The sequence below is a fragment of the Anguilla anguilla genome, chromosome 8, assembly GCF_013347855.1.
Source record: "Anguilla anguilla isolate fAngAng1 chromosome 8, fAngAng1.pri, whole genome shotgun sequence".
Lineage (NCBI taxonomy): Eukaryota > Metazoa > Chordata > Actinopteri > Anguilliformes > Anguillidae > Anguilla > Anguilla anguilla.
The window spans coordinates 21,864,380-21,876,339 of NC_049208.1; the positions used below are offsets into that span (position 1 = coordinate 21,864,380).

At 40.4% G+C, this 11,960-nt stretch overlaps 1 protein-coding gene across 1 annotated transcript; it reads left to right on the plus strand.

The window, feature by feature from the left end:
• The first annotated feature begins 128 nt into the window (after positions 1-128).
• cdk5 (cyclin-dependent kinase 5) lies at positions 129-11,857 on the plus strand. Its single transcript, XM_035429641.1, has 12 exons — positions 129-292; positions 1,502-1,590; positions 1,683-1,750; positions 2,160-2,220; positions 3,092-3,148; positions 3,560-3,655; positions 5,061-5,135; positions 5,372-5,468; positions 6,448-6,517; positions 7,010-7,070; positions 8,969-9,049; positions 9,485-11,857. The coding sequence occupies exons 1-12, from the start codon at positions 256-258 to the stop codon at positions 9,569-9,571; spliced, it is 879 nt and encodes a 292-aa protein (XP_035285532.1). The 5' UTR covers positions 129-255; the 3' UTR covers positions 9,572-11,857.
• Positions 11,858-11,960: the final 103 nt, after the last annotated feature.

Consider the following 11,960-nt stretch of genomic DNA (forward strand, 5'->3'; position numbering starts at 1 on the left):
AGAAAAACGAGGGAAAGTTTTTTTTAAATTATCTTTCCCTTTTTGGGTAAATTATGCGTTGGAAGCATGGCTTATTGTGGGCCTTTGCTGTCATTTAACGCTTGTTGGCTGACTACGTCATTGAAGGAATGTAGCCGTGCTACATTCGGCCGATAGGTGGCCTAACGCATTGCATTGAACGTTAGAATTATATCCTAATATCGTAGGATTAAAAAAAAAAAACAGTAGCTAGCTCGCTAGCTGCCGTAGCAAAACATGCAGAAATATGAGAAGCTTGAGAAGATTGGAGAGGGTAAGTGTGTAGCTGGCTCATTCATTTATTTAGGTATTTTTGCGTTTTTGTATGGGAGGAGGGGATGCATTCAGTCGCAGTTGTGACTGTGGCTGAATGTCTGGCCTATTTTAACTCCGTAAGCCTCGGATGTCGAGTACAAAGCTATTAGGTGCTGTGGTTTCTTGACGACGCCTCATTCGGTTGTCTTTGCTGGCCAGAAAATACGCATCCACTATATTGTTGCCTTTCTGATGCGAATGCATTTTTAGCGAACAAGCTAATTGCAAGGAACCACATAGTGTGCCTGGGCTGTCAGCTGCTTTGTTTACGTTATCTCTCTGGCTAGGTAGCTAGATGGGTAACATTAGCTAGTCGGCTAACAGCTAGCTAATTTAAGTATGAGCTAAGAGTTAGCCTGCCAGTAACGGGAGCTACATATCGCCTACCGATTCGATAGAGGTTTAGCCATCGATGTCACCTAGCCAGCTAGCTAGCAAATGCCCAGTATTGTTGTAGACTACTGCTAACGTAGGTTGTAAAGCTAGTGTTGTAGCTAGCTTTAATTAAGATAAGGTTCCTAGACTACGGGTTTAGGAATTAAGTTTACGTTAAATAACGTTAACTATGCCAGTTGTTTAGGTTAACTGCATTGAAATTGTTAGTTAATAGAGATAGCTATTACTAGGTAATAGTTCGATAGCTAGCTGGCTACCCAGCGAAATAAATTTTACTTTTCTCACGCTAGCTAGCTAAAATTAGCTGATTAGCTTGCTAGGCATCATCATAATATGTTACAGGTGACGTGAAAGCTGATTTAATAAAGGTTCACGGGCTTTATTCATGTAGCCATGTAGAATAACGCCCTGACATTAATAAGTCAGCTAATAATGTTTCCAATGAAATGTCATAGGCATTTTGTGTATAGCCTGGACCTGATCTTGATACTGATCTTTTATCATACTGCCTCGCCAACCAACGCAGTGGCCACACTGCTAACTTACTTGGGTTGAATAGTAGCCACCGTTAGCTTCTAGTAGATGGATAGCCGGGGCATGCATGCATAGTGTCATCATGTTGTTACTGTGAATAACACACGGAGTGTCCTCAAATGAAGCACGAAAGGTTAACTCTTTGAAGAGCGAATCGCTGCATCGATATAGCCACCGCATACATTGTTCATTGCATTAATTTTGATTTTATTATGATCCTGTTTTTGTCTTCATGCAGGGACTTACGGAACAGTCTTCAAAGCAAAAAACAGAGAAACTCATGAGATTGTAGCTCTCAAGAGAGTCAGATTAGATGATGACGACGAGGTATGTGGTGATACAGTTTTGCAAGAAAAAGAAATTAAGTAAAGGGGCAATAAATATTTGTATTCACATTATCTCGTGCTTCTCTTTTATAGGGAGTTCCAAGTTCAGCATTGCGGGAAATCTGCTTGTTAAAAGAACTTAAGCATAAAAATATAGTCAGGTACGTCTGTGAAGGCTGCTCTCATGCCAATGTTTTATTTGGTGATCAGAAGGGGACTTTATACAAATATAGCATGATATTGTGCATATAAATATGTGGCTTTAGTAGACCTGTTATATTTTGCACTTTTTGTCTTTGGGTGAGTACTTGGCATTTTATTAATCTGTTGTCTGTACCGATTAAACTGATGGTGCTTCAGCCACCTGCAAATAAGTTTACTTTAATCATTTGAAATAAGCATGCAGTGAAGGACTCAAGCAAAAACACAACATATGAATCTAACAGGGCAAAGCTACTTTGGTATTATGATTTTTTTTTCCAGGCCTAAGCAGGATGGGGTTTGCATCATTTATACTTTGGCCTTCCTGCAAAATGATTGTGATCATTTCATGTTTGTCTTTTCTCTCAGGCTGCACGATGTTCTACACAGTGACAAGAAGTTAACATTAGTGTTTGAGTACTGTGATCAGGTAAGGAGTGCGGGTGAAATGGAGGTCGGGCCATCTGTTTGATCGCATGTGGTGCCTTCCCACTTCCTCTTCCCACAGTGTCATATCAATACCTCCAGGAAATATTGCCAAAGCACTCTGTATGGATACTGCGGTAAAGCTTCATGGCTACACAACCATTGCAGATTTGAGCTGAACTGAAGACTCTAGCCTGTGCACACTTCTTTGCGGATGGCTGTGTTATTCTGAATAATTTCTGAAAGTTATTGCAGTGCTGTATCGATGTGATTTGACATTTGCCCACAATTTAACCTGAGAAATAAATTACAAGCCAGTTACAGTGATGCTGGTGAAGGCAACTATGTGATTTAGTGGCTGGGGCGCTGGACTTGTAATGAGTGGCACAGGTTCCTACATCCAGCTAGAACAGTGTTCTTATACAGTACCGCTGAGTTCTAAAAAACCTTCGTAATTAATTTTCATTGCCTCATGTAGCCTAATAGATAATGTACTGTGGATTAGTGAGTAGGGAACCACGTAACTGTTATGAGAATGCTGCAGGCTCAAAATTCCTAATGGGGCAGTGCTGTTGTACCCATAAGCAATACATTTAACTTTGATTGCTTTATTAAGTATCCTAGTGTGTAAGTGGAATGCACAATGTAATACATGGCATATTAGTCACAGTGGATTGGTGCATTTGCTGAGCAGATTTTAAAAAGAAAATACACATTATCTTGCGCAGTATGTCAGCTATGCAAGCATTTTGTTGTATGTCACGTATTGTAGAACAGTGTTTATTGTCAAAGCAGTTTAATGTAGAGGCATCAATGTTTATTTTGAAATGATCTGAATGCAGGATTTAAAAAAAAAGTACTCATTATTTCCACAGGATTTGAAGAAATATTTTGACAGCTGCAATGGTGACTTGGATCCCGAGACAGTGAAGGCAAGTCAGATTCTAATTTCCCTCTTTTTCAGTTTGATTATTTTTAATATTAAAACATGACAACTGTAACAGGGCTGGTTGTCAGATTAGGGGATTCTCATCTCTGCAATTCCATTGCCTTCAAAACTATTTTGTCTTGCATCTGTGAAGAGACCTTTTTGCACCAGTGTTGAATGATAAAGCTAATTAAATGTGTGTTTTCATTGACACCAAGCCCAACACAAGGCAACTGTAAAATACGCCAGCTCAACGGCCACAATTATGAATATAATGAAGGGAACAGCAAGCACACTGCTGTTATCTGTAAATAGGATTTTCCATGCAGTCTCTAGAATAAGGCGACCTTATTGAGTTCAGTACAGTAATTGACTATTGCTTTCCATTACCAATATCTCTCCTCTCTCTCTGCAGTCATTCATGTACCAGCTGTTGAAAGGACTGGGCTTCTGTCACAGTCGGAACGTGCTGCACAGGGATCTTAAACCGCAGAACCTCCTCATCAACCGAGTGAGTGGAGGGGAGATGTTTTTATGTATTCACTTTTTTAATTTCATTTAAATTTCTTTTTTGGAGTGGCTGAGCAATCGCTGAGGTCTGGAATCCATAATAATAGCGATAATGTGAGGCAGATTTTCAGTGATTACAGCTGCTGCTGTTGTCGTTTTCTTTGCATGAAAAACAAAAGTGTAAAGAAAAGGATAAATACATTTCCAGTGAGTGTGAAGCTGAAAGTCCTCATTGGAAGGAAAAGCACTGTGGCATTTTTAATCCGCTAGGAACACAATGCGTTTAATCAGACTGCAGAGACCCGGCCACCATCACAATCTACAGAAGCGCAATTAACACTGTGCTGTGTGTCTCGCAGTTGCATTCTGTAGTTTAAAACATCTGAGCACACTGGCAAGAAAAAAACAAGTGGGGTAATGCAGCACCAGCCGTAGGTTTCAGCAGTGGTGATCCTAAATTTCATAACTGGGTCGAAGTGCTCACTCTGACTCCGGTTTGTCAGAAAGAAAACCCATGCAGTGCAATCCTAAGAATGCTTTCTTCTGATTTAAAGCAGAGATGGGCAATGAGGGCCGTATTTGTTTCTGGTTTTCATGCACACTACTGGCCCTAATTAGGCTATATAATTAGCCCTAACAGTTACGCCACCTGACATTTATCTACATTTCTTGATAAGCGCGTGAATGACAGCCAAAGACTGTTGTTGTATCCCTATATGAAACGTTTTCCTGTGATCTGATCTGCAAGTGAACCAGCGTTGGTGTATACAGCCAGTTAGCTCGTTTAGCCAGAGTAATTGGTGGAAAGAAAGACCAGCATACAGTACAAATTGGCCATTCAGGATTAGAGTGGTCTATCCCTGATTTAAAGCCTTCACCGTGCTTCCAGGCTTCATTGCGGGCATTTCTGTAGGTGTGTTGGGAGAGCTTTTATGACGCGCGTAAAGAAAAGTGAAGCAAGACTGCTGATTTTTCACTGCAGTTAATTACAGTTTGGATCTAGACAAATTACGGAGAGGGTGCTGCATTAAAGCCAGTCGTTTTTTTTGGCATTAATCATGGTGTTGGAGCCCTCGTAACTGAGTCCTGCTCCCCTTGTGCTGGAGAGAGAGACCACTACATCTGGGCACAAGACCAGTTCCCTAATCATTATGCCACACTGCCTTTATTAAGATAGAAACAGAAATGGTTTCTTTCTTAGTATGAATGAGCCGGGCATAACAGTTAAAACTGGAGCTTTACAGCACAGTACAGCTTGAGGTTGTAAAACTCCGTTAAAGCCTGTGCCGTGTACTGGCTCATTCCCATTTGGATGCTAGGCAATCGGCACTTTGCAGACCTGCCCCTCAGTGTTCTCGGCCGTCTGTAACTTCCTCTCTGGCTGTGTGGTCGTTTTTCTCTCTCAGAACGGTGAGCTGAAGCTGGCTGATTTTGGGTTGGCGCGGGCCTTTGGCATTCCGGTGAGGTGTTACTCCGCCGAGGTAAGTCCCACAAAATTTCCCTGGCAAACGGCAATTCACTGTCGCCAACAACCTCCCAGCACTGTGTTCATGGAACTCTTGTAGTTACTTATTTTTCACAGGAAGACGTGCCTTATTAAATGATGTATTCTGTCCCCAGAGCAAAGGGTCCTGTCTGCAGGTGCACGTGACGATTGTGTCAAATGTTCGTAGTGACAGGACTGTTGAAGGAGTAACGTTTTGTTTCTCCGCCACAGGTGGTGACGTTGTGGTACAGGCCGCCGGATGTGCTGTTTGGCGCCAAGCTGTACTCTACCTCTATTGACATGTGGTCTGCAGGCTGCATATTCGCTGGTACGTTCTCACCATCTCCGTCTGTGCATAGTACTGCTCCTAATCTTTGCTGTCAAACAGTGGTGAATATTGTTTATTTTAAATGCCAAGTTTACTATTTATTATATAATACATACAGTTGTGTGTATTATCACTCCAGAGCTCTTTGTCCATTCTGAACAATATGTAAGTCATTTAACTTGGCTGTAATAAATTGGCTGCGTTTGATTGAAGCTTGCAATTAATTTTTGCTTTCAAACAGTCAGTGAGTAATTGGACCTGATCCCTGGGTTTTAGCATGAAAGACAAAAAAACCTGATAAGGTCATAATTGGCTTCTCATTTTCAACTGCTGCATGTATATGGGGCAGGGCTCAGATATTACTTGTATGAGACACCAGGTTGCTGCTGGAAGATCTGCCCGTAGAGGTCAGCCTGCCCCCTCAACCAGGTAAATCCAAAACTCCACGGCAGTTTTGGCACTATTTTTCAGAGGATAAATTAAACCAAAGCCTGACTTACCACGCTCATCTAAGTGCTTTTTACAAATAGAAGGGGTGTCATCCCTTCTGGTCAGTGTTCTGGTCCTATGGTCAAACTGGCTCTGCACCCATGATGAAATAACTCTGAAAAAGAAACCTGAGTTGATCTTCCCGATTAAACAACAGTTAAGTAAGAAAATAAATCAAGGATAAAAGCTAGCTATGACCAACCAGACCTTTTTCCTGGGTTCCAATGGTATCGTGTTTCATTGGTATCGTATCTTTATATTACCACTCCACCTTATTGCGGTGTGGTGAGACATGGTCAGGTCTTGAGAGGTTGCCACATCATCATCATCTGTCGGTTTACTCCGACAATTCCCTGATGCTGAACTGCTACCAAAGAGCCCAGCATCTTTGCGTTCTGTGGATTGGTAGTGGAAATTGCACCCTTTCAGTTGTATGGCTAACCAGAATGCACTAATAATCTTTTTGGTTTTATTTGCTTTTTATGCGCAGAGCTGGCAAATGCTGGAAGACCCCTATTTCCAGGAAATGATGTCGATGACCAGTTGAAGAGGATCTTCCGATATCCTTTGAATTGTTTGTGAACATAATTTAAATGGGGCCCTCCCAGTAACTGTTAGTATTATCTAGTTATTATTCTGTTATTGAATGTGTAAGACTGGTGGAAAAAAGTACAATGCAGGAACTGAATGAAAGGTGTCCTTTATTCTGCAGAAAGGGAGCCCGTTCACACAACATGATGTATGTCCACAATCCCATGGATTGGCAGGATTAATATCATTCGTGTCACGTCATTCCTCTTTACCTTAAGCATTAGAGAGTCATACTCATTACGTTTTACTGGTTCCTAAATAAGGTTAATAAGGGTAGATTTATTACTTCTGAGAGAAAGCTCAGGCAGAACTCATTCCTCATGCCCAGGCCCCCACCCATATAAATTACAGCATTAGCTATTTAATATAAAATTAGTTATGTTAGGAAAAATACAATTATTACAAATATAATTCATCCAGTCATTCTAACCCCAACTGATGTTTCCTTAATTCTATGCTACATTGTTGGGAACCCCAACTGAGGAGCAGTGGCAAACTATGACCAAACTCCCTGATTATAAGGTATCAGTATTATGAGTATGATGGTGGCTGTTATTATCAACCTGTTGTTGATAATTCGATTAGTCGACTCATGATTGTATTTCAGGGCCTTCCAGTAATAACAGAAAGTGTTTGGGCAAGAGATGCAGCTGGCTGTATGCTGAGATTTATAAGGGATGATGCCATCATTGAACCTCTAATCATATATAGCTGCATAAGGAATTTCTTTCTGTTTCAAAACAGGTCATTTTTAAGCCCACTCTGGGCTGCTTTTGAAATTGAAACTATTAACTAGTTCTCACATGCACCATTGAAGCACACATTAAGCATACTTGGAAATTAAAAAAAAGGGGAAAAAAACATTTTAAATAGCAAAGTTATCATTTCTTAAAATGGTTTTTCAGTTTTAGCATGTTTTGAACATTTAGAACCTGGCAGCTTCACAATGACTGGTATGGGGACACTTGGGACTTGCAGTCTAAAGAGAGAAAATACATTTCAAGTCACTCAAAAGCAGCCTGCACAGCAACATTACGCCTCCAGAGGTTAAGCGCATGTATATTACCTGATTATTCTTCAAAAAAAGATTTCCTCTTATTTTCTGTTGGAATTAGCACGTGCAACATTGGCCCCCGAAGGAAATTGTGGCATGGCTTCCTATATCAACATAACTGTACTGATCCTTGGAAGAGAAGAGCTTGTGTTGCTTGATAACCAAGAAGGAAATAGCTTAGTGTGGCAGATGTAGTTTAGTGCAGGGTGAACTATAATGTTTATACTGTTTATTAGAGGGAAACTGTTTGGCAGCAAGGACATAGTCTTTGTTGATAGTATTTTAAACAAATAGTTGCATTTGTTTTTGCAGAGGATTGATTGCCAAGACAGGCAGCCAGACAACCCATGACTCCTTGATCATTCTAATTTGGCTGTCTGTGTAAATGTCAAACCCTGGTAGAAACTCTGAAAACGTAATGATGCCATTCAAGCTTTTTCGAGTTACTCGAAGCACATTTTCATGGCTTTAAACCACAATGTCTGAATGCCCCCGTACCCACCACTAAGCAGACTGGTCCTCACCCGTAAAAAATCAGTAAAAATTCTCATCAAGAATATCCTCCCTTGCACAAAAAAACTGTCTGGGTCAATCAAAATCATAGACTGTAACTGGACCAATTAAAAAGAAACCCTAGGAAATTAAATATCACTTGAAAGTAGCTGGTTTTTATGGCACTGTGTAGTTATTGGTGATTATATATAGATGAACTAACATTTAAATAGGGGCAAAACATACATAAAACTTTAAAGATGAATTTCCTCCTCATCAACCCAGCCCCCACTCCCCCCCCCCCCCACCCCCCCCACCCCCCCCACCCCCCCACCCCCCCACCCCTTCCCAAAAAAACCCTATCTTGCTTTAAGGGAGTCATGCCAGGAAGATAGCAGCTGTAGTACAGGTCATAAAAGTGCTAATGTGTTCTTCTGTCGGAAGTATTTCTGAAATGAGCACTTGGGCTGCCATAGGCTATATGTTTCATTTTTATGAAGTATATCTTTAATGAGGATACCATATCTTTCCTCCAATTTAATGTACAATATGGTGATACTGGATATCGGTACATTCCAAATATAGGATTTCAGGCTTCAATTCAGCCTTATCCCAGTTCACTATGTTCTCAAATTTGAGGAAGGAATTTAAAGAAGTGTCACAATTTTTCAGTCCTTTGTAATTTATTTCCGCAACAGCCAAACTTGCTGGATTATGCGAGTGTACAGGGCTCTACACTAAGTTGAAAATCTGGTTTTTTATTTTTTTAAAAAGCTATATAGGATTCAATTGTGTTATAGGAAATTGTAGGAATGACTAGTTTCCCTTTAAATGCTGTGTGCTGTTCTTGATGAGTTTCTCTTCCTCCTCACAGCCGTACCCCATGTATCCAGCCACGACTTCACTGGTGAATGTTGTTCCTAAGCTTAGTGCCACAGGGCGGGACCTGCTGCAGGTGGGTGTTGAAGCATCGCAGGCAAATTCACATACAATCTTCTAAGCTTTCTCAGGAGTCACAATACTTTGTCAAACTGTTTTCCCGAGTTTGTGCATCAGTGTCATTGTCAACTTCTAGAGCAGTGACCGATATGGAACTTTATTTATTTATTTATTTATTTATTGTGGTCCTACTAATGAAAATGGTGGAAATATGCTTTGGCTGTTTTCAGTTACTAATTTTTTTGGCAGATGGCTTGTTGAACGCTGAGAGTCTCTAGCACATGGTCACCTGCTTTCAGGTGTTTTTGCAGGTTTGGATGTAGCAAAAACTGGGACTATCTCTGGCAGTCCAGGAAAAGGGCTGCCTATGCCTGATCTAACTCATCCATTCACATGTGGGTTTTCGTGTTGCGCTGACCCGCACCCTCTTCTCAATCTTGTGTTTCGTCAGAATCTGTTGAAGTGCAATCCAGTCCAGCGTATCTCGGCAGAGGAAGCCTTACAGCACCCCTACTTCGCCGACTTCTGCCCCCCATAGACGTTTGGCTACCCCCGCCCGCCGGGCTCTCCTTGGCTGCCCCCGTCCTTTCACATCCAACCAAACGGTCACAACCCAAACAGGGTACTGCTCCCCCCCCTCTATACACATCCACCGGGCATCAGGAACGCAGTCCTCGCGGGACTTTAGGTTTTCTGCCATTCATCTCTCTTTCTGTCTACTGCTTGCATCAGGGGGCTTTTGCTTTACGGTCGAGGTAACGGCGGCCATCCCCTCACACAACATGGGCCCTCCTTCCACACAGCACGGCTTGATGGCAATAAGTAAAGCGAGGCCCAGCGGGGGCTCCAAATCGCCTTAATGACGACAACCCAGTACCAACACTGAGCCATTTTGTCTCCACAAGGGTGAACTTGATTAAATCAGACATTTTGAATCATTGATGAAACCCCCGCCGCAGAAATGTCTGGCAATTTACGTGCTGTACTTTTTTTTTTCTTTTTTTTTTTCTCATCACTTCTTAGCATTTTTAGGTTAGATAGCAGAAGATGGTAAGATGGTAATGGACTAAATTTCTCACACTGATGATGAAAAAAACAAGACAGTTTAGAAGCACAATGCTGCACACTCCAGAAGCCAATTTCAACCAAACCGTTACTCAGCAATGGGAATTCGGAATCGTTACAGCTTTCAGTTTGGTGCCGTACAAATATGCCTTTTACCACTTACTAAAATGCATTTGAGATTTGTGTAATTTAATGGAAAAAGATGTTATTTATCTTGGCGTATTGTAATTGTACAGGCTTCTAGTCCTCCATATTAGAACCCATTTTTATTGTAATGCACTTTCAGTATCTTAAGGGCAACATTTGTAGCTTTTTTCCTTTTTTTTTTTTTTTTTTTAATGACTTGCTTATAAGTCGGTTGAACACTGAAGGTGGAGGTGTCCTACTCAGCCACTGTTGGTATTGAATATTTTTTTGAAGAGTGGACCATAATTAATTCAGACGTTTTTTTAAATACTTTTTTGTTGTTGCTGTTATCTGGTATTATTGAATTGTTGTCTTTATGTTGAAACTGCTACCGCAATGGATGAAAAAAAAAAAATTGCTCCTCATTGCAAAAAATGTAATGTTTTCACAATACATTTGAGCAAATTTGAGAAACAATCAATCCTTCAAATTCAGTGAACGTTATACAGAGTATGAAACATTCTGTGCAGCAATAGTTCACTAACGGGTATTTCATGTTTGGTGTGTAACTTGTGTGAATGAACCAGTGTTACTGTTTTATCCATGCTATAAAGTAATTAAAAAAACAACCTGTTACTTAATACACAATTAGCCGCTCATGTTGGTTATGAAAGGTGTATTTTTTTCCATCCGATGTTTGCCAGGATGCTTCATCTGCATTTGCAGTATTGTTTCAAAAGTAGTTTCTACTTAAAATGATTCCAGTTGTTTAGAATGGTATTTGATTGGCTGTTTGCCTGCATTGATTCAAATAGATGCAAAATGTTTTGAGAATAGGTCTATTAGTCTTTCAAAATGAAAACATTACATCTATTGGAAAGCCATTATGAACAAATTAATAAATCTGGTAAGCACTACATTGAGCCTGCATAACATCAGGTTTTTTTATTTCATTTTTAAAAATTATTTTGAGAATTTTATCATTATGATTGGCAAATGGGTCATGCTGTTTCACATTAGGGAAAGTACATGAAGGTTTCAAAAGAATGTTTTGAATTGGACTACTGTATTATGTTGTCATTTGACATGCTAGTCACTAACAGACCTGGCACCTTCTGTGGTAGTTGCCAAGTAAGCCAAATTGCTAAGCTAAACCATGGACATTCATTTGTATTTGGTTTGTATTTGTTCTGTGGAAGGTATTGAACCCTTGGATTTTAACAAACCCTACATCACATAAGAATAGTCTAGATCTGACTCTGCTTATAGCAAATGATGAAATGATTGGGTAGGAACGGTTTGGAGTTATGACACTATAATTTGTGGCACGTGTATGTTTTCAGTCTGGTGTTCGAAGCATTGATTGATAATTTGACAAGTGGACTATTGGTCCATGAAGGGTATATCATTCCTGGCTGTGAAAAACATAAAAAGAAAATCCAGTTCTGACATGTAGGACTGCAAACCTTTTCTACTTCATGACGACACATCAGTGAAACTTTGGAATGATGGTGAATGTTTCTTTCCATTTAATCCAGTCTGTTTCCTCTCACTGTCAGTGATGCCATTTCTGTGGTCTATACATAAACATTGTACTTCATTAAATATTTAATAAATTAGAGACAAACTCCAAGCCATGCAATTTAACCCTTTTTTTCATCAAATTGACACCCCCCGATTGTGTTTTTGCTGAGCCAGTAACCTGACTGTCCATATCCGATCCTTGGAAGTGACAG

What these genes read in the sequence shown, in the direction of transcription:
- cdk5 (XM_035429641.1), top strand. Translation starts at nt 256, where the DNA reads ATGCAGAAATATGAGAAGCTTGAGAAGATTGGAGAGG. An exon ending in GCTTGAGAAGATTGGAGAGG is followed by an intron (nt 293 to 1,501) that starts GTAAGTGTGTAG and finishes GTCTTCATGCAG; the next exon opens with GGACTTACGGAACAGTCTTC. An exon ending in GATTAGATGATGACGACGAG is followed by an intron (nt 1,591 to 1,682) that starts GTATGTGGTGAT and finishes TCTCTTTTATAG; the next exon opens with GGAGTTCCAAGTTCAGCATT.